We start from the raw sequence: 24,812 nt of genomic DNA on the forward strand, positions 1-24,812 counted from the left end.
GAAAAATGGATGAAAGCTGATTTATACCAAAGCATGTCATTGTGAAAATTTAAAACTCTGATTAAAAAAGTAAGATCCAGCTGGGTGTGGTGGCTTATGCCTGTAATCCCAGCACTTTGGGAGGCTGAGGTGGGAGGATCGCTTGAGGCCAGGAGTACCAGACCAGTGTGGGAAACATAGGGAGACCCATCTCTATTAAAAAAAAATTTTTAATTAGCCAAATGTGGTGGCATGTACCTGTAGTCCCAGCTACTCAGGAGGCCAGGAGTTCAAGACCAGCCTGGGCAACATGAGACCCATCTCTACAAAAAGTCAAAAAAATTAGCCAGGTGTGGTAGCACTTGCCTGTAGTCTCAGCTACTCAGGAGGCTGAGGTAGGAGGATTGCTTAAGTCCAGGAGGTCGAGGCTGCAGTGAGCTGTGATCACATCACTACACTCCAGCCTGGGTGACAGTGAGACCCTGTATCAAAAAACAAAACCTACATCTAGAGTGTAAAAATAAGTCATATATGAAAGATTAAGAATCACAATGGCTTGCTTTCTTACCTGACTATCAAGAAATTTTAAAATCACATCCATCAGGCATTCTGTTACCTAATCTATTCATAGGAGAATTCTAACAGGAACACACAGATGTATAGAAGAAATCTAAATGAGTTGTCCTGAAAAATCAATGTGGGTTCCCATTCTTAAATATGAAAGATCAGACACAAGAAGAAAATCGGGGATGGTGCAGTGGCTCACGCCTATAATCCCAGCACTTTGAGAGGCCAAGGCAGGTGGATCACGTGAGGTTGAGTGTTCAAGACCAGCCTGACCAGCATGGAGAAACCCCATTTCTACTTAAAAATACAAAATTAGCCGGATGTGGTGGTACATGCCTGTAATCCCAGCTACTCGGGAGACTGAGGTGGGAGAATCACTTGAACCCCGGAGGCGGAGGTTGCAGTCAAGCAAGATCGCGCCAGCCTGGGCAATAAGAGCAAAACTCCCTCATAAAAAAAAAAAAAAAGGAAAAAAAAATCGGCATGATGGAAAAGAAAAAGGTAAATGAACAAAACAACAATTTCGCAGAAGAAACAGTCCTAAGAGAATCAGGGGAAATTAAAACCAACATCCTCTAATTTATATTCTCAACGGATTTGAGAAGATTCTGCGGCCATAAAACAAAAGATGCCAGGATAAAGGAACAATCTCAGAAATTAAATGATTACCAGAAAAAAAATTCAAGAGAAAGGTTTGAAGATAAATCTTTCAGAACATAGACCAGAAAGTTACAAAGAGATGAAAGTTTGGGGAGAGGAAAAAAAATCAATTCAGGAGGCTCAACATCTGAGTAACTGAAGTTCTAGAAAAAGACAAAAGAGAAAACATAGGGAAAGACATTATCAAAGAAACCCTGGAAGAAAATTTATCAGAATTGAGGCCAGGCATGGTGGATCATGCCTGTAGTCCCAGCACTGTGGGAGGCCGAGGGGGGTGGATCATTTGAAGTCAGGAGTTTGAGACCAACTTGGCCAACATGGTGAAACCCTGTGTCTACTAAAAATACAAAAATTTGCTGGGTGTGGTGGCGGGCACCTGTAATCCCAGTTACTTGGAAGGCTAAGGCAGGAGAATCACCTGAACCTGGGAGGTGGAGGTTGCAGTGAGCTAAAATTGTGCCATTGCACTCCAGTCTGGGTGACGAGAACAAAACTCTGTCTCAAAAAAAAAAAAAAAAAAAAAAAAGTATCAGAATTGAAGAAAGTAAATCTCTAGGCTGAAAGGGTTCATTGAATGCCAAGCAGAACAAATAAAAAAAAATCAATCCCTGGATTCAATGCTGTGAAATTTCAGAATACCAAGAATAAACAGAAGATTCTTTCCGGAAAGAAAAAATAGATTACTTATAAAAGAATGAGAATCAGACTGGCATCAGATTTCTCTTTGTGGACTGAATGATAGAAAAATTCCAAGTTCTGAGGGAAAATTAGAACCATACATTTAGAACCATAAATTATTTAGAACCATATAGCCATATAAGACATAATCATATTTTCAGATATAAACTCAGAAAGATTACATTTCAAGTACTAAGGAAGTTACCTGAGAATGTACTCCATCAAGAAAGGAAGTAAACACCCCACCTCCCAAAAAAAGATAAAATACAAGAAATGGTGAAACCAACCTAGAAGTCCACTGAAAAATAATCCCAAGATGAGAGTTGGACAGCAAACCTGGAAGGCGGCTGTTTTTTCCATATTAGAACAGACAGGCAGTGAGCTCCAGGTAGACTATCTTCAACAAGAAGAATGAAGTTGATTCATTCTACTTGAGGGAAGGATGAAATTGATTCCAAGTAATAGACTAAGATGCCAGATTATACTAATGACATGACAAAACATAAATCTGGGCTGGGCATAGTAACTCATGTCTGTAATCCCAGCACTTTGGGAGGCCAAGGCAGGCAGATTGCTGGAGCCCAGGAGGTTGAGACCAGCCTGGGCAACATGATGAAAACCCATCTCTCTAAAAATTACAAAAAAAAAAATTAGCTGAGTGTGGTGGCATGCACTGTTAGTCCCAGCTACTCGGAAGGCTGAGGTGAGAGGATCATGTGAGCCCAGGAAGTTGAGGCTGCAGTGAGTTGTGATCATGCCACTACACTCCAGCCTGGGCAACAGAGCAAGATCCTATCTCAAAGCCAAGAACAACTCCATAAATTTGTTTCTTCCACCAATAAGAGGAAAATAAGGCAATTAGAAACAAGGAAAAAAAAATGTGTAAGAAAACTCCAGGTCCAAACATGAAGCCAACTGAAATGTGGTGTGATTTTTGACCTTGATTCTGAAATAATCCATTTATAGAATCAACAGACAAACCAGGGAAGTCAGCAATGCACACAGAAGAGAATGTGACTGTTGTCATCCTTGACATTGTCAACGTTCAGCTGAGAAGGATGAAGGTGGGAGTATAGACTGGAGCAGATGGTTCAGTGCCAATATCTTTGTCTAACATGGAAGAGATCATAAGTTACAAGCTGATAGGAAACACAGGTTCAAAAAAATATTTAAAAGTACAAATAGAAGAACTGAAAATAGTAACTATAAAAATGGAGGCAGGAAGAGGGAAGTGTTAGTCACCTAACTCCTCATCTTTCATAAATGAAGAGCCAACAGATAATGTCCTAAATTGGTGAATCAATAAATATATGTGCACATATCTATATATATATACACACATATATAAATAAACTTTTATAAAAAGTATATATGTGTTAGTATATGTATAGAAAATAATTCTGGAAGCATGTTCACCAAACTGCTGGCTTCCGACTAGGAGACAGAATTGAGGGGGTGTGTCAATTTTGTCATTGGTAGCTTTTTAGTGATTTAAAATTTAGGAAAACCTCACATACATTAAAACTGTGTAATTTCATGGTGTATATTACATGAACATAGACTCAAGACTCACGCCTGTAATCCCAGCACTTTGGGAGGTTGAGGTGGGTGGATCACGAGGTCAGGAAATCGAGACCAGCTTGGTAAACATGGTGAAACCCTGTCTCTACTAAAAAAACAGAAAATTAGCCGGGTGTGGTGGTGCGCACCTGTAATCCCAGCTACTCAGGAGGCTGAGGCAGGAGAATCACTTGAACCCAGGAGGTGGAGGTTGCAGTGAGCTGAGATCGTGCCATTGCACTCCAGCCTGGGCAACAGAGCAAGACTCTGTCTCGAGAGAAAAAAAAAAAAAACCTAAGTTTCTGAAGCATAACTATGTATGGTGAAAGTCTGATAAATGACCTGAAATTCTGATAAATGACCTGGGAGTTGCCTGTAATAAAAAGATATTTTTGCTGGGTGTGGTGGCTCACACATGTAATCCCAGCACTTTGGGAGGCCAAGGCCGGGGGTGGATCGCTTGAGGTCCGGAGTTCGAGACCAGCCTGGTCAACATGGTAAAACCCTGTCTCTACTAAAAATACATAAATTAGCCAGGTGTGGTGGTGGGCACCTGTAGTCCTAGTTATTCGGGAGGCTGAGGCATGAGAATCACTTTAACCCAGAAGGCAGAGGTTGCAGTGAGCTGAGATCATGCCACTGCACTCCAGCCTGGGTGACAGAGAGAGACACTCCCTCTAAAAAAAAAAAAAAAAAAAAAAAAAAAAAAAAAAAAAAGTGTGAGCTACTCTCATTTTTGGTGAATTATTAATGGAAAAAATATGCTGTATCCCTGATTTACTTGTCTTTCAGGAGTGTGATTATTTAGAAAACATTTAAAGTGTTTTTTTGGGATGGGAAGGGGGATCATAACATTTAACAATTATTAAAAATTATGGAAACTGTTTTCTTTCTTTCTTTCTTTCTTTTTTTTAAGAGACTCACGCTCTGTCACCCAGGCTGAAGTGCAATAGTGTGATCATGGCTCACTGCAGCCTTGAACTCCTGGGCTCAAATGATCCTCCCACCTCAGCCTCCCAAATAGCAGGGACGACAGGCATGAGCAACCACATCCGGCTGATTTTTATTTTTATTTTTTATTTTGTTTGTAGAGATGAGGTCTTGCTGTGGTGCCCAGGCTGGTCTTGAATTCCTGGGTTCAAGCAATCCTTTCACCTCAGCCCCGTAAAGTGCTGGGATTACAGGCATGAGCCACTGCCCCCATCTGGAACTTTTATTATTTATAAAGTTCTGGTCACTATCTGTGCATTCCATTCAGTAAATATACGAAGGACATCAAAGTCTCATTTTGGACACTTGCAGGTTTACTCAAAGATCAAGAGATCAAGGACCTTTTTTTTTTTTTTTTTTTTTTTTTTGAGACAGAGTCTCGCTCTTTCACCCGGGCTGGAGTGCAGTGGTACAATCTTGGCTCACTGCAACCTCCACCTCCTGGGTTCAAGTGATTCTCCTGTCTTGGCCTCCTGAGTAGCTGGGGATTACAGGCATGTGCCACCATGCCTGGCTAATTTTTTTTTATTATTATTATACTTTAAGTTCTAGGGTACATGTGCATAACGTGCAGGTTTGTTACATATGTATACAAGTGCCATGTTGGTGTGCTGCACCCATTAACTCATCATTTACATTAGGTATATCTCCTAATGCTATCCCTCCCCCCACTCCCTCCCCACAATAGGACCCGGTGTGTGATGCTCCCCTTCCTGTGTCCAAGTGATCTCATTGTTCAATTCCCACCTATGAGTGGGAACAGGCAGTATTTGGTTTTCTGTTCTTGCGATAGTTTGCTGAGAATGATGGTTTCCAGCTGCATCCATGTCCCTACAAAGGACATGAGCTCATCCTTTTTTATGGCTGCATAGTATTCTGTGGTGTATATGTGCCACATTTTCTTAATCCAGTCTGTCACTGATGGACATTTGGGTTGATTCCAAGTCTTTGCTATTGTGAATAGTGCTAATTTTTTGTATTTTTAGCAGAGATGGGGCTTCGCCATGTTGGCCAGGCTGGTCTTGAACTCCTGATCTCAGGTGATCTGCCCGCCTCGGCCTCCCAACGTGCTGGGATTACAAGCATGAGCCACTGCACCCGGCCAAAAATGAACATTTATATAATACTTCTACAAAGAACTTTCATAGACATCATCTCCTATACCAGTAATGCTTACAATAGCTGTATGATGTTGGTATCACCTCTGTTTTACAGATGACAAAACTCGAATCTTAGAATTTAAGGGAATCTGTTGATGCCAAATTCATGCAAGGGAGTTAATTGTTCAGGGGTTACTATTATTATTATTATTTTTGAGACCGAGTTTCGCTCTCTGTTGCCCAGGTTGGAGGGCAGTGGTGCAATCCCAGCTCACTGCAACCTCTGCTTCCCAGGTTCAAGCGATTCTCCTGCCTCAGCCTCCCGAGTAGCTAGGATTACAAGCAAGGGCCACCACGCTCAACTAATTTTTGTATTTTTAGTAGAGATGAGGTTTCACATGTTGGCCAGGCTGGTCTTGAACTCCTGACCTCAAGCAATCTGCCCGCCTTGGCTTCCCAAAGTGCTGGGATTACAGGTGTGAGCCACTGTGCCCAGTCCCAAATACCATATTCAGAGCAACGGTAGGTTTATATCTTTTTAAAGTCACTCACTGTGTTGGTACTAATCCCCCGACCACTTCCTTTCTCCTCCCACATATATAAAAATTATTCTGCAAAGGATTGCATTTAAGGACAGAAACTCCTTCAGGGAAAGATGTGTTAGTCCAAAAGGTTCCATGAAACATCCTATAATCCTCATCCCCTTTGCAAGGTAAGCATTCTCCTAAGACCAGTCCGTTGTCATAAAAATATTCCATTCCGATGCATGGTGGCTTGTCGAAATTAGCATTTAAACCTTAATTTTTGTCAATGAATTGAGAATTCGACCATAATCTATGAATTCAACAAAAGTAAGTTGAAAAATAAAACTGTTTTCCCATTTGATTCTGAGGATTCTTTTTTATTTTTTTTTTGAGATGAGTGCAGGGGCAGGGTCTTAGCTCACTGCAAGCTCCGCCTCCTGGGTTCACACCATTCTCCTGCCTCAGCCTCCCGAGTAGCTGGGACTACAGGCACCCGCCACCTCGCCCGGCTAATTTTTTGTATTTTTAGTAGGGACAGGGTTTCACTGTCTTAGCCAGGATGGTCTCGATCTCCTGACCTCGTGATCAACCTGCCTTGGCCTCCCCAAGTGCTAGGATCACAGGCATGAGCCACCGCGCCCGGCCAGTACTCTCACTTATTAAAGAGAGGCACGGCAGCCCTCATCCTGCTCAGTGAAGACATCACAGGCCTTGCTCTCTGAGCAGATTGCAATGTCTAAAATGATTATACCTCTAAGTGACAACCCGAGATGAAAACTCGCAGCAGAAATACATGCGGCTTGTGGAGACAGAACTGCTCAAGACTGTAAAATAGCAAAGGTTGGGGCCGCCTTACAAGAAATGAAGTTACCAAAGATATGTCCCAAGTATTTTTAAATTGGTAAGATTCCTGAATTAACCACTGTTAATTTTTGAATCTCTTTAGACACTGTCTAAGATAAGCAGCAAAACACCAAACATGAAGTTACTTTCTGCATAGAATCCTGGTGAACGCACCAAACACTTCCCTTTGTATGCCCATATCTAAGGCATATTGATGTCCACAGAGAAAGGGACAGTTCAGTTGGACCTTTCTGCCACATTTTTACTTTTTTTTTTTTTTTTTGAGACAGAGTCTCGCTTTGTCAGGAGTGCAGTGGCACAATCTTGGCTCACTGCAACTTCTGCCTCCTGAGTTCAAGCAATTCTCCTGCCTCAGCCTCCCGCGTAACTGGGATTACAGGCACCTGCCACCATGCCTGGCTAATTTTTTTTTTTTTTTGAGAGACAGTCTCGCTCTGTCGCCCAGGCTGGAGTGCAGTGGCATGATCTCGGCTCACTGCAACCTGTGCCTCCGGGTTCACACCATTCTCCTGCCTCAGCCTCCCGAGTAGCTGGGACTACAGGCACATGCCACCATACCCGGCATTTTTTTTGTATTTTTAGTAGAGACGGTGTTTCACTGTGTTAGCCAGGATGGTCTCGATCTCCTGACCTCGTGATCTGCCCGCGTTGGCCTCCCAAAGTGCTGGGATTACAGGCGTGAGCCACCGTGCCTGGCCTATACATTGTTTTAATGATGTGTTTATGTGATTGGCTCCATGACTAGAAGTGAACCACAAAATAACAGGGACTATATCTTGTTGATCTTTTAAAATTCCCTGCATGTTACCACATTGCCTGATACATAGGAGGTTCTTAATGTTTGTGGCCAGGTTCAGTGGCTCACACCTATAATCCTAGCACTTTGAGAGGCTGAGGTGGGAGGACTGCTTGAGCCCAGGGGTTTGAGATCAGCCTGGGCAACAGGGAGACCCTGTCTCTAGAAAAAAATTTTTTTTTTTTTTAAATTAGCCAGGCATGGTGGTGTGATCCCCAGCTACTCAGGATTGGGAGGCTGAGGCTGGAGGATCAGTCAAGCCCAGAACCTCGAGATTGCAGTGAGCTATGATCGCACCACTGCACTCTAGCCTGGGCAACAGGGCTGTCTCAAAAAAAAAAAAAAAAAAAAAAAAAAAAAAAAAAGGTTTGCTTACTATTCTTACTATTCTACAGTACAAAGAGAGGAACAATGAATTAATATTACTAATAGTTGCATACAAATGACAAAATTGTGTTTTCTAGAATATGGTTCCTGGGGAGAAAAAAATCAAAATTTTAAAACCATTCTACAGATTAAGTCTTAGGCAGGACTAGGTCCAGAGAAGTCCTAGGCAGATGGAGGATTGATGCAGGCTAAAGAGACAGACAGACAGATGATGTTGGCCATCAGCACAATGCAGGCACCGGAAAAAAGGGCAGGAACCTGGATTGGAGATCTCTCTCCTTGAAAAACCTTCCTCATGTTGGCTAAGCAGGAATAGTAACTAATAATTACCTAGCATCCCTCCCTCACAAACCAGATGCCGTTAAACCTCAAATTAACTTAATTTGTTTATATGAATGCCTTTAATGAATGAATGCCTTTGGTAGTAGGGGAATCTTTGTCACATTGATCCATACTTGGTTCTATTTTTGCACAATCAGGGTAAGATTAGAGCCTCGCCAGGACTCAGCAGAAGGATGAGTTTGATTTAAATACTCTGAGAATGCATAAGGGAATGATTTGGTTACGGGTTCTGCACAACTGTACGACTAGAGAATTGGGTCACCCCCTTGCCAGCAGGAACAATGGTGAATATTTGCCAGAGCTGGGCACTCAACTACCGTTCTTCTTAATTAGTATGAGAATGTCTGGCTGGGCGTGATGGTTCATGCCTGTAATCCCAGCAGTTTGGGAGGCTGAGGCTGGCGAATCACCTGAGATCAGGAGTTCGAGACCAGCCTGGCCAACATGGAGAAATCCCATCTCTACTAAAAAATACAAAAATTAACCGGGCATAGTGGTGCATGCCTATATTCCCAACTACTCGGGAGGCTGAGGCAGGAGAATCGCTTGAAACCGGGAGGCGGAGGTTGTGGTGAGCTGAGATTGCGCCATTGCACTCCAGCCTGGGCAACAAGAGTGAAACACTGTCTCAAAAAAAAAAAAAAAAAAAAAAATCTGATTCATGAAGTTTCCAGTTTGTTTAATGTCACTACGGCTATAATCCCAGCACTTTGGGTGGCCGAGGTGGCGAGATCACTTGAGGTCAAGAGTTCGAGACCAGCCTGGCCAACATGGCAAAACCCTGTCTCTACTAAAAATATAAAAATTAGCTGGGCTTGGTGGTGTGTGCCTGTAGTCTCAGCTACTCAGGAGGCTGAGGTGGGAGGATTGCTTGAGCTGAGGAGGTCAAGGCTGCCCTGAACTATGATTGCACCACTGCACGCCAGCCTGGGCAACAGAACAAGACCCTGTTTCAAAAACAGAAACAAAGGCCGGGCACAGTGGCTCATGCCTGTAATCCCAGCACTTTGGGAGGCTGAGGCAGGTGGATCATATGAAGTCAGGAGTTCGAGACCAGCCTGGCCAACATGGCAAAACCCTGTCTCTACTAAAAATACAAAAATTAGCGGGGCATGATGGCACGTGCCTGTGGTCCGTCCGAGCTACTTGGGAGGCTGAGGCAGGAGAATCGCTTGAACCCGGGAGGCGGGGAGGTTGCAGGTTGCACGTGAGCCGAGATCCTGCCCCTGTACTCTAGCCTGGGTGACTCCATCTGAAAAACAAAACAAAACTTGATGTTCAGATGAAAAGCAAAAGAAGCCTAGGCCCTAGATAAAGAAATTTTAAAGGCTAATATGATCTGGCCACTGGCCTCAGAGGCACCAGCTCAGGAACAGAAATGTGATTTCAAGAGGCCTTCCCTATAACTGTTCACTCCCGCCAGGGACCCTCTGCACAAAGTCCCAGATTTTCTCAGGGTAAGAAGCTTCACTAGGAGCTTTTGGAGCAAAGGCAACCACACACATACTAATAAGAACTGCCATTTACCAAGAGCTTGCTGTATTGGCATGCTAAATCTACATTCATGATTTAAGCCTCACCAATAACTTTCAGAGAGAAGCATTATCTCCATTTTACAGATGAGCAAAGTGAGGCTTGGAGAATTTTAATATCTTGCTTCAGCACCGGCTGGTGATGTGATGGAGGCCAGGTAGACTGTGGGCCTCCATGGGTCATAGTCGTCCTCTTTTCAGCACACCCGCTACCTTTCTTTTTTTTTTTTTTTTTGAGACGGAGTCTCGCTCTGTTGCCCAGGCTGGAGTGCAGTGGCCGGATCTCAGCTCACTGCAAGCTCCGCCTCCCGGGTTTATGCCATTCTCCTGCCTCAGCCTCCCAAGTAGCTGGGACTACAGGCGCCCGCCACCTCGCCCGGCTAGTTTTTTTGTATTTTTTAGTAGAGACAGGGTTTCACCGGGTTTGCCAGGATGGTCTCGATCGCCTGAGCTCGTGATCCGCCCGTCTCGGCCTCCCAAAGTATTGTCCTGGATCCCGAACACATACATACGGGATATGCTCAACGTCATTTGCTTGATAATTTCCTTTAGAAAAAAATTACTGTGGCCGGGCATGGTGGCTCATGCCTGAAATCACAGCACTTTGGGAGGCCGAGGCAGGCGGATCACTTGAGGTCAGGAGTTCGACACCAGCCCAGCCAACATAGTGAAATCTCATCTCTACTAACTACTGAAAATACAAAAATTAGCCAAGTGTGATGGTGCACACTTGTAATCCCAGCTACTTGGAAGCCTGAGGCAGGAGAATCGTTTGAACCTGGGAGGTGGAGGTTGCTGTGAGCCGAGATGGTGCCATTGCACACTCCAGCCTGGGCGACAGGGCAAGACTCCGTCTCAAAAAAAACAAAAAACAAAAAACAAACAAACAAACAGAAGGTTCTTGGGCTGAGTGCAGTGGCTCATGCCTGCCCTTTGTGAGGTTGAAGCAGGAGGATCACTTGAGGCGACTAGCCTGGCCAACAGAGTGAGACCCTGTGTGTATGAAAAATAAAAAACTTAGCCAGGTGTGTTTGGTGGCACATGCCTGTAGTCCCGTCCCAGGTACTTGGGAGGCTGAGGTGGGAGGATCGCTTGAGCCCAGGAGTTCGAGGCTGAAGTTAGCCATGATCACGGCACTGCCTTCCAGCCTGAGTGACAGAGTGAAACCCTCTCTCTTAAAGAATAAAAAATGACTTGCTAATCTAGGGACTACAGGCCCTTAGAGGATTCATAAATTGGTTTCAGTTGATCATAAACCCACCAAAATCGGAAGCAAATTTTGATGTGTATTTCCACATGTGAATTTTTCTGAAGGAAGGAGTCCAGAGTTTCCATCAGATTGTCAAAGAGGTTTGGGACTCAGAAACTGGTTAAGAACTACTGCAGTCAGATCCAAAGGCAGATTTGCCCACTGGAAAATATTTCAAATGCTCAATAACACCGACACAGGGAACTGACACATTTTTGGGAAATAAAAGCAGTCCAATCCTACCTAGAGAGCAGGGTCAAAACTGCTCTGTGTAAAGCCATTGCAAAGAGGACACTCGAAGAGGCTCACCAAGTTCCATCTCTGTTTCAGCAGAATTGTTTGACATTTTGCATCTGTTTGTTCCAGATAGCTTTAGAAGATCGTATTTTTGAGGAACGTGATACATGATGAAAGGAAGTCAAGATGATATATCTTAAGTTCAATATGATAGTGTCTGATGATTTTTAAGTGGGCAAATGCTTTTTGTTATTTTTAATCAACCTTTATTTATTTATTTATTTATTTTTTTAAAAGACATGGGGTCTCATTCTGTGATCTAGGCTGGAATGCAGTGGCACAATCATAGCTCACGGCAGCCTTGAGCTATCGGGCTCAAGCCTTCCTCCCACCTCAGCCTCCTGAGTAGCTGGGACTACAGGCATGCACCACCTTGCCCAGATAATTTTTAAATTTTTTGTAGAGACGGGGTCTCATTATGTTGCCCAGGCTTTTATAAAAAAAATTATTTTTTTGAGATAGAGGCTTGCTCTTGTCACCCAGGCTGGAGTGCAGCGGTACAATCTTGGGTCACTGCAACCTCTGCCTCCTGGGTTCAAGCGATTCTCCTGCCTCAGCCTCCCGAGTAGCTGGGATTACAGGCATGCATCACCATGTCCAGCTAATTTTTGTATTTTTAGTAGAGACAGGGTTTCCTCATGTTGGCCAGGCTGGTCTCAAACTCCTGACCTCAGGTGATCCACCCGCCTTGGCCTCCCAAAGTGCTGGGATTACAGGTGTGAGCCACTGTGCCCGGCCTTTGATCAACTTTTAATGGAGTAAGTTGTATGGATACAGTATACAAGCAGCTCCATGAGTACACTTTTATTGAAAATGGTGCTGGAAAATGCATTCATGTTCATGCCTTTGTATAGCTGTTCCTTCTATCTATAACGCCCTTCCTCACCACTTTGCCCAGCAAACTTGAACACTGGCTTTAAGCTCTAGATTAAAGTCATCTGTGACTTGAGATGTCTCCATTTCTCTTCTTATGCAGAATTGCTCTGTCATCTACATTCTAGCCTGCTATACACATCCCCATCACTGTATCATTGTCAGTTGCTCGTGTCTGTTTCATACAGTTAACTGAGCCTCTGGAATGCTGAAGCCGTAATATATTTATTTTGTGTTCCTTGTTCCTAGCCACATAGTAGGTGGCCGATGTTTCCTGAATGAGTAAAACACTAGCTTCCAGGTAGGAAGATCACCTTTGTGCAGCTGTGGTGAAAGATACTATTGGGAATATCTAGCAATTTCAGATGGTCCCAATTTATGATGGTTTGACTTATGAGTTTTTGATGTTATGGTAGGAAAGCGATACACATTTAGTAGAAACCATACTTCAAATTTCGAATTTTGATTCAAAATTCTTTATAATAACTTTATTGTAAAATAGGCTTTGTGTTAGATGTTTTTGCCCCACCGTACGGTAATGAAAGTGTTCTGTGCACACTTAAGGTAGGCTGGGCTAAGCCATAATGGCTGGTAGCTTAGGTGTAGTAAATGCATTTTAGGTGTAGTAAATGCATTTTCTGGTTTTTTTTTTTTAGACAGTGTCTCGCTCTGTTGCCCAGGCTGAAGTGCAGTGGCACAATCTCGCCTCACTGCAACCTCTGCCTCCTGAGTTTGATTTTTGTGCCTCAGCCTCCCGAGTAGCTGGGACTACAGGTGCACACCACCACACTCAGCTAACTTTTGTATTTTTAGTAGACAGGGTTTCACCATGTTAGCCAGGCTGGTCTTGAACTCCTGACCTCAGGTAATCCCCCCACCTCAGCCTCCTAAAGTTCTGGGATTACAGGTGTGAGCCACCATGCCCGGCCTCCGGAAATGTGTTTTTGACATGATATTTTCAACATAGTATGGGTTTATCAGAATGTAACCCCATTGTATGTCAAGGAGCATCTGTACTTGTTGAGTGAACAAAATGCCTTTCAGAAACCTCCAGAAGCAACCTCCTGACTCAAAGAGTAAGGAAACAGTCAAGCCAAGGAAGAACTAGCCCTCAGGGCAGGGAGAAAAGCAACAAAATTAATCAATGAAAGGTTTCTAGATCAGAACACCTGGGAATAAGAACAGGAGCCTGCACCCAGGTAAGCAGAGAGTGATTTTTGGTTTTGTTTAGAGAGGAGACTCTTTGAATAGGGGAATAAAGAGGAGGGGGAAATACTAAAGGGATTGGCAGAAGAATGGGGATTACCTGGGAGCATTAGAGACTGGATGGATTAACTCAGACCCAGGTATTCACTCTCTGTGACAATCATCTACAAATGGAAACAGCTGGATTGTGGCTCTACTGCTATTGCTTAAACATTGCTTGTATTCTTGGGTTTTTCTTGAGGATAACTGAAAGAGCTGTAAGGTGCCACAGAAATGACCCAGGACCATCCTTTTATTTCACAGATGTGATGCCTTGAATCCTGCCCAGGAGAGACTCTGCTTTCACTAGGCTCATCCTGAGGCAGGCAGGCAGGCAGGCAGGCATGTCTAGGCGCTCTATGTAGAAGGTTCACAGAAGACTGTGACCTCAGGACAGGCCTAAGGCTGCAGGGGATGGTAGCAATGGCCCAGAGCTTACTTTCTTCGGGACACACACACATATACACATATGGTATTAAAATAATTTGTTCAAGTTGATTGATGAAGAATCAGAAAAAGTAATAATTTCTACATGAAAATGGGTAGTGGGGGCTGGGAGCAGTGGCTCACGCCTGAAATCCCAGCACTTTGGGAGGCTGAAGCGGGCAGATCACCTGAGCTCAGGAGTTTGAGACCAGCCTGGCCAAAACAGCGAAATCCCATCTCTACCAAAAACACAAAAATTAGCTGGGTGTGGTGGCTAACGCCTGTAATCCCAGCTATCTGGGAGGCTAAGGCATGAGAATCGCTTGAACCCCAGAGGTGGAGGTTGCAGTGAGCCAAGATCGTGCCACTGCACTCCAGCCTTGGTGACAGAGTGAGACCCTGTCTCAAAAGAAAAAAAAAAAAAAGGTAGTGGGTAAAAAACAAGTTTGATAAATCTAGCTTTCTCTTTCTAATAACATATCATTTTCTTTCTATAACATGCTAACAGAAAGGCGTTTGTTTGCTGGAGAAAGCGCATAATGAACTTTGTGTGTGTGTGTGTGTGTTTGGAGACAGTGTCTAGCTCTGTCGCCCAGGCTGCAGTGCAGTGGCCTGATCATAGTCACTGCAACCTTGAACTCTGGGGCTCAAGCGTTCCTCCCACTTCAGCCTCCCAGTACCTGGGACTACAGGCGTGCACCACCATGCCCAGCTAATTTTTGTATTTTTTGTAGAGATGGTGTCTCCCTATGTTGCCCAGGCTGGCTTCAAAGTCCTGGGCTCAAGTGATCTGCCCGCCTCGGCCTCCCAAAGTGCTGGGATTACAGGCTACAGCCACCTTACCCAGCCATGAGCTGTTGGTTCTAACCTGCAACCCTGGGAGAAGGGGAAACTTAGCAGAAGACTGGGGAACACCAACCACAATGCTGCTTTCTTGTTTGGTAAAATTGTATGCAGATTGGATAATAACAAGCATCCGCCTCTCAACTTTATCCCTCTCTCATCTCATTTTCCTTGTCCGTATATGGCACTTCTGCGATTCTGGCAACTTTGTTATGGGTCAGTGGAGCACACCGGTTGTACAGAACACACCTAAGCGCTTTGTCTCTTTGAGAAGTCCCTCCCTTGAACTTGCATGATCGAAAGCTCTCAACTAAAAAAACTGGTATTGCACGCCTGTGTGCAAGGTGCTTGGTGTGGACACAGCCCACGGTTTCATGCAAACACCTCTTCAGTCACTCAGGAGCCACTCAGAGCCTCGCAGAGACAGGGGCCAAAACAGAGGGCGACGGCGCACTGGGCCCCGGGGCCAGCTCTGCTCTCCCTTCCCGGGCTTGGGGCCAGACTCTCCCACCCGCTGGCTGGAGGAAGCGGGAAGACCCCATCCCGCCCGATCCGGGCCTCGCGCGCCCGAGGCGGGTGGGCGACGTAGCGGCGCGCCCCGCCCCGCCCCGCCCCGCCCGGGAGCACGCCGCGGGGGCGCGCACGCACGCAGGCACGGGGGCGCGCAGGGCCGGGCCGGCACGGCGGCGGGCGCGCGCGCGGCTCGGGGAGGCGGCGGCGGCGGCGGAAGCGGCGAGGGCGGCGGGCGTCCGGCTCTGAGGTGGTGGAGGCGGCGGCGGCTGCGGCTCGGGACTGGGCTCGGCTGGGAGGAGCGAGAGTCAGAGCGCCGCAGCGAGCGCCGATCTCCCGGCTCGACCATCCGCCTGCCGCCCGGACGCCTGGGCCGCGGAGTTTGTGTCCCGGCTCGGACCCCGGCGCCCAGCCCGGAGCCGTAACCTTGAGGCGGCGGCGGCGGGGCCGGGCCGGGCCGGGCCGGGGGGCGGCGGCGCTGGATCCGCGGCTGCCCGATCGTTGGCGGGAGATGTCGAACCCCGGGACACGCAGGAACGGCTCCAGCATCAAGATCCGTCTGACAGGTACGGCCGGCGGGAGGCCCACCCGCGCCCCTGCGCCCCTGCGCCCCCTCGCCCTCCGTGGAATTCCCCGCCGGGCGCCCTTGGAAGCGGCCCTCCCCCACGCCGGCCGTTGTCCCAGGACCTCGTCACCCCCTTCGGCGTGCGCCCCTTGCTTCTCCCTCCCGGCCCCGCCCCCTCGCCGTTGCCCGGCCCCGCCCCCTGGCCGCTCGCGCCCCCACGGTCTCCAGTTCCCCCGCACCTGCCCCTTCGCGTCTCCGTCCTGGGTCCGCCCCTCTCATTTCCATTCCTGGCCACGCCCCTTGCATCTCCTTCCCTGGCCCCGCCCCTTGCATCTCCTTCCAGGCCCTGTCCCCTCACCTCTCAAGGGGCTCGGCCCCTTGCCTCTCGCTTCCCTTCTTCTCCCTAGCACCGGACCCCTCGCTTCTCCCTCCAGGCCCCGCCCCCTGGCGGTCCTCTCCTTTCCCCACCTTTACCTCCCCGGCACCTGACCCCTCACATCTCCCTGGTCCCGCCCCCTCGCTCCTGTCTGCTCCCGCCTCCTTACTTCTCTGGCCCCGCCCCCTCGCTTCTCCCTGGTCCCGCCCCCTCGCTTCTCCCTGGGTCCAGCTCCCTTGCTTCTCTCTGGTTCCGCCCCCTCACTTCTTTCCTAGCCTGGGCCTTCACTTCTTCCTGGTCCCGCCTCCTCACTTCTTTCCTAGCCTCGGCCCTCACTTCTTCCTGGTCCCACCCCCTCGCTTCTTCATTCCTGGCCCCGTCCCCTTGCTTCTCTCGTTTTTTTCTCTCCTCCGCCGTTTTTACGCCCTCCATGCTTCTCCTTGCTTCCCAACCTCTCCGCCCACCTGCCCCCTCGCTTTTCCTTCCTGGCCTCGCCTCTGTTCCCCTGGTCCCATCCCTCACTTCTCACCACTTTCCCATCCTCTCTCTTGCTTTCCTGTTTCCCCTCCCACCTGCTCGCTCCCTTCATCCTCCTGGACTTTCCCACCCGCTTCTCCCCCACTTCCATCCTCTCTTTTGCTATCTCCCCTTCCACTTGCCCCTTGCTTCTGCCCTCCTGCCCCCACCCACCCGCTTCTCACCCCCTCAATCCTTTTTCGTTTCTCCCTCACCCCCTACACCGTCCTCATTTCCTTCTTCCACTAGCCCCGCCCCTCACTTTCAAGCCCCGCCCTCATTCCTGCCTAGCCCCGCCCCCTCGCTGCTGTCTGGCGGGGCCTCCACCCTTTCTTTCCTTCAGCCTGAAATTCCTCAATCCTATCTTGTAGCTGCTCCCAGTCCTGCTCTCCTCACTTCCCCCTGGTCCAGCCCTCGTCAGTCTCAGTCTGGGCCACTTCCTGTCTCTTAGGCCAGACCGCTAGCTACTTTTGACTCGGCTTCTTCAATTTTTACCTTTTCTGCATTTTGTTTCACCATCACCCTCACACTCAGCAACCCTGAGCGCCCGTGAGACGCTGATCCCTACTCCCACACTCACTGGAGGCTTTGGAAGCTGCCCACACGCAGGCTCCTTGATTCATTTCGTCTTCAGTGAAAAGCCCGTGTTTCCTGGGTGGCTCTGTAGTGCCACCTTCAAGGGTGAGCGCAACTCTCTGCCGTGGGCCTGCGACTTGGTGGCGTGGATGTGATGCCAGCCTGTCTCCCCAGTGGGCTCCAGAGGTTCTGGACCAGGCTGCATCCTCATCTTCCCTTTCTCACTCTCCCTGGTACTACTGTCTTCCCAGTTTCAATTCATCCCTAAAGCAGGACGGCCGTGTTGCAAATGTGGCTCTGCTCCGGGACTTTCCAAACTCGAATATTTCCAGCTCTGGAAAGAAACTAAAAAGTTCATTCTAATCCCCGTTAGGGATTTTCCCCTGGATTTTTCTGTTCAGTGGCTCAGTCGGGTGAGAACTCCAAAGTCCTGGTCTGGGCAGGTCCTTTCAAAGAGAGAATGAGCGTCTTGAACACTATATGGCAGATGCGCAGCCATAAAGTCATCGGTAAAATCCATGCAAACAATGGGTAATTTTTTTAAAACTAAAATTTACTTTGAGAGCCCATAGTTGTTGCATGGCCCAACTTTTGTCTGAAGAGAAGGTTTTGTTTTTTTGTATAAAGATAATGAGATAATGATTTGGACCCAGACCCAGACCCTGGTTTTGTAATGTAAGAGGTAGTTTCCTCTGGGATCTTTGCTTCTGGGGAAATAGATTTCTTCACACCAGGGCTGATAGGAAACACTTCTCACTTTGTAGATACAATGTAGATACATTTTTATTTATGCGGTAACATAAAAGTAACATTTTTGAGATTGTAATACTTGGAAAGCTTTTTAACTTGGTTCTGATTTACAACTCAGTCTGTAATTGACATCATATTGGTTTCAGTTATCTTGTTAAAAGCGAAAGCAACTGATTTTGTGTTTTGTTAGAAATATGATGAGTGTTTTAGAAGGAATAGGTTTTAATTGAAATGTTTATGTCCGGTATATATATATTAATTAATCCTAGTTGCCAAGCCTGGGCCTTGAAAGGGAGGACTTGGGTTGTCCTCCTCCCAAATTATTTTTGGATTCAGGAATTTAGATTATCGATGCAAGAATGCTTTAAGGAATTTTTGGATGACATTTGATAGGGAAGGACCAGGTGATGAGTGTTCTTTCTGAAACACCTTTTCCCTTTCCCTTTCCCTTTCAGTAGATGTTATGAATGGTTTGAGAGGATCTGTGAGTGTGATCATCCTTACAATACGATTGCGGTTTAGCGGTGATGGTGTACACATGCAATGCCAGTACGTGGAACCTTAGTTTACCTCGAAAGGTTTGAACTAGAAAGTTTGTTGACAGCGGAATAGGTTTTGGCCTCATCTTTTTGGTTAAGGGAAGTTTGAACTCTCACTTCTGGAATGTTGAGTAACAATCTTTCAGAAGTTGAATACTTTTGTTACAGGTTTCAGAGTTTATTTCCATGTTTGTTATTTGAAAAAAAAAAAAAAAAAGGACTTTAAAAAAATGAGGGCTGTTTCAACCAGTCAATGAATATACACAGAGCGAAATTCAGTGCAAAGATAGCGAAGATGGCTGGGCGCGGTGGCTCACGCCTGAAATCCCAGCACTTTGGGAGGCTGAGGCGGATCATGAGGTCAGGAGATTGAGACCATCCTGGCTAACACGGTGAAATCCCGTTTCTACTAGAAATACAAAAAATTAGCAGGGTGTGGTGGCACGCGCCTGTAATCCCAGCACTTTGGGAGGCTGAGATGGGGCAGATCATGAGGTCAGGAGATTGAGACCATCCTGGCTAACACGGATGAAACCCCATCTCTACTAGAAAGACAAAAAATTAGCTGGGCGTGGTGGCACGTGCCTGTAGTCCCAGCTCTTTGGAAGGCTGGGGCAGGAGATAGCTTGAACCCGGGAGGTGGAGCTTGCAGTGAACTGAGATTGTGCCACTGCACTCCAGCCTGGGGGACAGAGCAAGACTCTGTCTCAAAAAGAAAAAAAAAAAGAAAAAAGATGCTGAAGAGACTACATTTAGAACTTTGGGGTCCACGATTCTATTTGGGGGTGAATAGGGCATTAGATTTAGAGTTAGGAGACCTGGATTCTAGACAGATTTCTCATTAACTACGTGTTACGGAACAAGTTATTTAACCTTTTTGGGTCTCAGTTTCTTTATATATCAAATGAGATTTCAGCTCTGTTATAATACTCTGATCCTCCTTCTCACAGGATATATCAATTTGGCTACCTACTTATTTCAAATCACCGTTGGGCACTTAGGCTTACTAGTGTTCTTAATCCTGATATTCAGAAAATTGTGTTGCAGTGTAGCACATGTGTTTGATTTATGCCAAGCATTAATTTTGTGTATTGATTACATTTATGACTTTATTTCTTCATGTGAGATTGTTTTTGAAAACTGTTGGATAATATGTGGAACTGCTTTGGCAACCTGGTCTAAACAGAAGAATATTTGAGCCTTTATATTTAAAATAATATCATTTTAATGAATGTTTTTGTGGTATTTTAGTAGGAAAATAGTTTTTAAATTGTTTCAGTAGGTTTGGGGGCATAATATATCCAGAATCAAGTAATCTTTGTTAAAGAGCATTATCTTGTAGTCATTGGAGTTCACTGGCAAATCAAACACTTTAGAAACATTTCGATTGAAGAATCAAGCAGGTTTTGCAAAAACTTTGTTCTTATGTGGTACACAAACGAATCCCAGACGCATTGTTTAGGCCACTTTAGGTAAAAGAATGGAATTCAGGGTTCTACAATGCTCTTCAAGAAGATTAAATTTTATTGTAATGTCAACCAATTAGGTGAAATACCAAGTGCCTAAACTTTTTTTGCTTTTATGCATTGAAATACTCTCAGATGTCTTGGTGTTTTTATATCTTTTGGAGCATGACTACATATTGTGAAGTAAGAAAAACTCTAATTCCAAATAGAGAGGGACAAAGTGGCTTTCCTTCATAGCATGTGGAAATATGAGGTTGTTTTTAAAATTGTAGCACATGAGATACAAGGGTGACTTGTGTTTTGGCATTCAGATGGTGCAACTTTGAGTGAAATAGTTGTAGTAATAGCTGTTGATGACGTTGATTCATCAATTATACGTGTCTCGATTGATTCAAAATAGTTAAGTTTCTCAAGAAAGATTAAGAAAATTGTTCAGACTGTTGACTTTGTCAATTTGTACCAGCTAAGAACCTCACTTATGTAAGGCAGGCCAAACTTTTGTTTCAAAAACCATATAACACAGTTGTTGTGATAAGATGGAATAAGTGGTCAGTTTTTAGCTCCCTTTGCATTTACATTAGGGTTTGCCTCAAGTTTAGGAAGACACAGCTTAAGGCAGTTCTTTGAGCTGAATTATTGGAAGGTGTAGGATGGGTTAGAACAAATGCTGTTGCAAAACTTGAATTGCAATTATACTTTAAGAAGAATCACGTCCTGCCAAATAGAGGTTTTTATCATTGATTTTGTGATTTGATCACATTTGCGTTGCCTTTTAAAACAACTTTCTCTTTTCAAATACTTTTTTTTTTCCTTTTAATCTTCTTGGCCCACCCAACTGACTTTAGACATGAAATTTTTCATATGCTTTATTTCTATCTCCATTTTTACCGTAGTTGTGATTTATCAAACCAAGATTTTTTACTTCAAGCCCATCTGTCAGAGTTTAAACCCTCTAGTCTTAGTTTAAACGACATACAAAAGTCATTTCTGAATGTTGGGTTTTTCTTTCTCTTCCACAAATTTTCATTTTCTTGGTTCAGTCACAATGTCAGGTTCTAGTGTGGAACATTGGGTGAAAGAAAGGAGGTTTTGGAGGCTGTGTTATTTATGAAATATTTCCTCATGGATTAAGAAAGAAAAAAAGACAAAAAGACAAATAATGTTTCAATATCACCTCAGTGATCCAGTTAACTAGACTGGCTGTTTTGTACAACATTGTGGGCACTGGTTAACAGTTAAAATAGCTGAATTGTGCATTTTATTGAGTGGTTCAAAAAAGCCTCAAATGGATGAAATAACTTGGTATCTTTGCCATGCTCTGATTTGCTGGGTAAGAAAGCTAACTTATAGGATGCTTATTTGGATCAATTTTATATAATTTCAAAACCATTTTAGAGGCTAATTTTTTTAAAACAAATAAGGAATATACAGTTTTTTTTTTTTTTTTTTTTTTTGGTCACTGAACAAGTTAAATTACTGGTTTGTTATTTTGTGAGTGAGTTTGTAAGTGAAAGCCTCCAACCTAAATTAGCTTCTTGTCCAGGGAACTCATTCTGACTGACTAAAGTCCCTAAGGCCTTTCTAGTTAAAGGAAAGCCGTGGAGCTATGTTTAAAAAACAAAAGCACATAGCCATGTGGCTTCTTTTTAAAATGTCAGTATTACTGTTTTGTCTGCAGACGCAATTTAATTCATTTAGATATTTAAACCAAGTGGAATGTTGTTTCTACATTTCTGGACTAATGGGGGGAAAAAACCCTTATATTCTTTTAAAACAAGGCTTAAATAATGTACAATGAGCCCGTCTGGTGACGCGCCCCACTCTGTAATTCCAGCTGTGTTCACCTCCACTGCAGCTGAAAGGAATTCTAATTGGCTGAGGAATGTCGGCAACATCGTTTATCACTGAACAGGAACCTATCCTCCTGGCTGCTGGATGATGCATTTCAGATGTTTTAAGCTCCTGAGCCCAACTTGGGGCTTGCTTTCAGGAGTCTGTAAGAGCATGTCATGAAGCTGCAGATTGTAGACGGCAGCCTGTGTTCTTCTTTGTATGTTGGGCATCCGCTGAGTTTTCTAAAGGACATGATGGTTTCTTATGGCTCCAACACTGGATTGGGGATCAGAAGGTCTGAATTTGATTTCTAATTCACACAAGTACCACAGTGAAGAAAGGGGAGGGGGTGCATAGAACTATAATCTTTTCTTGATTCAGTTTTCCTATCTTTAATGCCAGAGATCTGTCTTTTTAGATTACAAAGGGACCTGCTAGAGATGGATTAAATATTTTAATGAGTAGTTATGAATTATTTATAGAGTATCACAATGTTAATACGGTCATAGATTCCTGTTATTTCTTATTCCTAAATAACCAGGTAAATAATAAAGCTAATAATGTACTTTTATATTGAAGAAAATCTATAGAACCGATTAATAAACATGGAAAAATAATACAATGAATTGATAAATTCTCTATGTATTCAGAAAGTTCCTTAGAGAAATAGTGTTAGAAGCCAAAACCAGCATTATCTTTATTTTTATTTTATTTTATGTTTTTCCCAGGCCAGGTAATGTGCCATGGGACAGCCTCATGTTTATTTTTTGTTTTGTTTGGAGACGGGGTCTCGCTCTGTTACTCAGGCTGGGGTGCAGTGGCACGATCATGACTTACTGCAGCCTCGACTTTCTGGGTTCCAGTGATCCTCCCACCTCAGCCTCCCGAGTAGCTGAGACCACAGGTATGTGACACCATGGCCGGCTAATCATCGTAGCTTTGGTAGAGAAGGGGTTTCGCCGTGTTGCCTGGCTGGTCTTGAATTCGTGAGCTTAAGCAGTCTACCTGCCTCAGCCTCCCAAAGTGCTATGATTACAGGCATGAGCCACTGCACCTAGCCCGCATCATCTTTAAATGATGAAATTGTGGAAGCATTCCCATTAAAATCAGGAACAATGCAGGGATGTACACTGTCAAAATAGTTACTATTAATAACTAGAGAAAGACATCAGAAAGCGGGAGACAAAATTGCTGTTATTTACAGATGTTATGATATATCTTTAAAAGCCCAAAAGATCAGCTGAAAAACAATTATAAACAATAAAAAAACTTTAGCTGGATGGAAAATTTCTCCATGGCAAAAATAGGATAAAATAAACATGCAAAGACAAACTATAAAAACAATCTATAATGGATATGAAAATGAAAGTGTGGTTTTCCTAATACATAAAGAGCCTTCAAAATCAATTAGGAAAAGGCCAGTACCTAATAGGCAAAGGATATGGGCAATTCACATAAAAGAAAATAGAAATGGATTTGAAACGTGAAAAGACAACCCTGGCCGGGCGCGGTGGCTCAAGCCTGTAATCCCAGCACTTTGGGAGGCCGAGACGGGCGGATCACGAGGTCAGAAGATCAAGACCACCCTGGCTAACTCGGTGAAACCCCGTCTCTACTAAAAAATACAAAAAACTAGCCGGGCGAGGTGGCGGGCGCCTGTAGTCCCAGCTACTCGGGAGGCTGAAGCAGGAGAATGGCGTAAACCCGGGAGGCGGAGCTTGCAGTGAGCTGAGATCGTGCTACTGCACTCCAGCCTGGGCGACAGAGCAAGACTCCGTCTCAAAAAAAAAAAAAAAAAAAAAAAAAAAAAGAAAAGGCTACCCTATTTTCTCTCTCTTCTTCTTTCCTTTTCTTTTCTTTATTAGAGATGGGGTCTTGCTCTGTAGCCCAGGCTAGACTAGAGTACACTGGCATGATCATAGTTCACTGCAGCCTGGAACTCCTGGGCTCAAGCAAACATCATTTCCTGGGTAGCTGGGACTACAAGTATATGCCACTGTGCCCTGTTCTCTCTAATGCCCATTTTCTTTCTTTAAGAAATTATTTTTCATTGATAATCAGTCCTATTCATACTAAACAAACTACAAATTAAAAGTAAGAATGAAACAATTTTTCATCTAGAAGAATGGCAGACCAAACAGTTTGAAATTTTTCTGTGATGAGACAAGGGTGTGGAAAAACAGGTCTTTTACCCTGGTGGTTGAGAATATAAATTGATAGAGTAGGTACTAAGGGCAGTTTGGTACTATCTATCAGATCATAAATGTTTATGCTCTTTGATCTAGCAAGTCTACATGTCGGACTTTTATGGGTGTATTCACACATTTATGTCAAGTCTGATATGCAAAATCATTGCAGCATTGATTGAAATTACAAAAGACTGAAATCAACGTGAATGTGTATCAGCAGCGACTAGTTAAGTAAATGGTTGTGTATCCCCAATGATGCGTAGCTGTTTAAAATAGTAAGATAGCGTTTTATATTCTGATATGGAACATTCTCCAAGATACATTATTGAGTGGAGCGGGGGGGAAGCATGATTCAAAACAGAGACTAGTGTGAGTGCTATTTGAATAATAAAACAAGAAATAAAAATAAAGGGGGAAATTTATAGATAGGTCTGTATAGAATATGACTGGAAGATGTTGACTGTTGATTTCCTCTGAAGAGATTCTCCTGTTCTCCTCTTCAGACGAAAGAGAGAGAGAGGAGAGAGGAGAGAAAAGAGAGAAGAGAGGGCAACTTTTCATTATATGCCTTTTGTAATAT

General features: G+C 44.6%; 2 protein-coding genes across 4 annotated transcripts in view; one reads left to right on the forward strand and one right to left on the reverse strand.

The window, feature by feature from the left end:
• The window catches only part of ARPC1A (actin related protein 2/3 complex subunit 1A), a 374,209-nt gene that overhangs the window by 217,378 nt on the left and 132,019 nt on the right, over positions 1-24,812 (reverse strand). The window lies entirely within an intron of this gene.
• Positions 15,569-24,812, forward strand: part of SMURF1 (SMAD specific E3 ubiquitin protein ligase 1) — a 123,047-nt gene continuing 113,803 nt past the window's right edge. For all 3 annotated transcript variants that reach the window (XM_050783965.1, XM_050783963.1, XM_050783964.1), the window contains exon 1: positions 15,569-15,988. In XM_050783965.1, coding sequence (XP_050639922.1) covers positions 15,934-15,988 — 55 coding nt within the window. In that variant the 5' untranslated portion in view covers positions 15,569-15,933. The remainder of the gene's footprint in view (positions 15,989-24,812) is intronic.

The sequence above is a fragment of the Macaca thibetana genome, chromosome 3, assembly GCF_024542745.1.
Source record: "Macaca thibetana thibetana isolate TM-01 chromosome 3, ASM2454274v1, whole genome shotgun sequence".
Classification (NCBI taxonomy): domain Eukaryota; kingdom Metazoa; phylum Chordata; class Mammalia; order Primates; family Cercopithecidae; genus Macaca; species Macaca thibetana.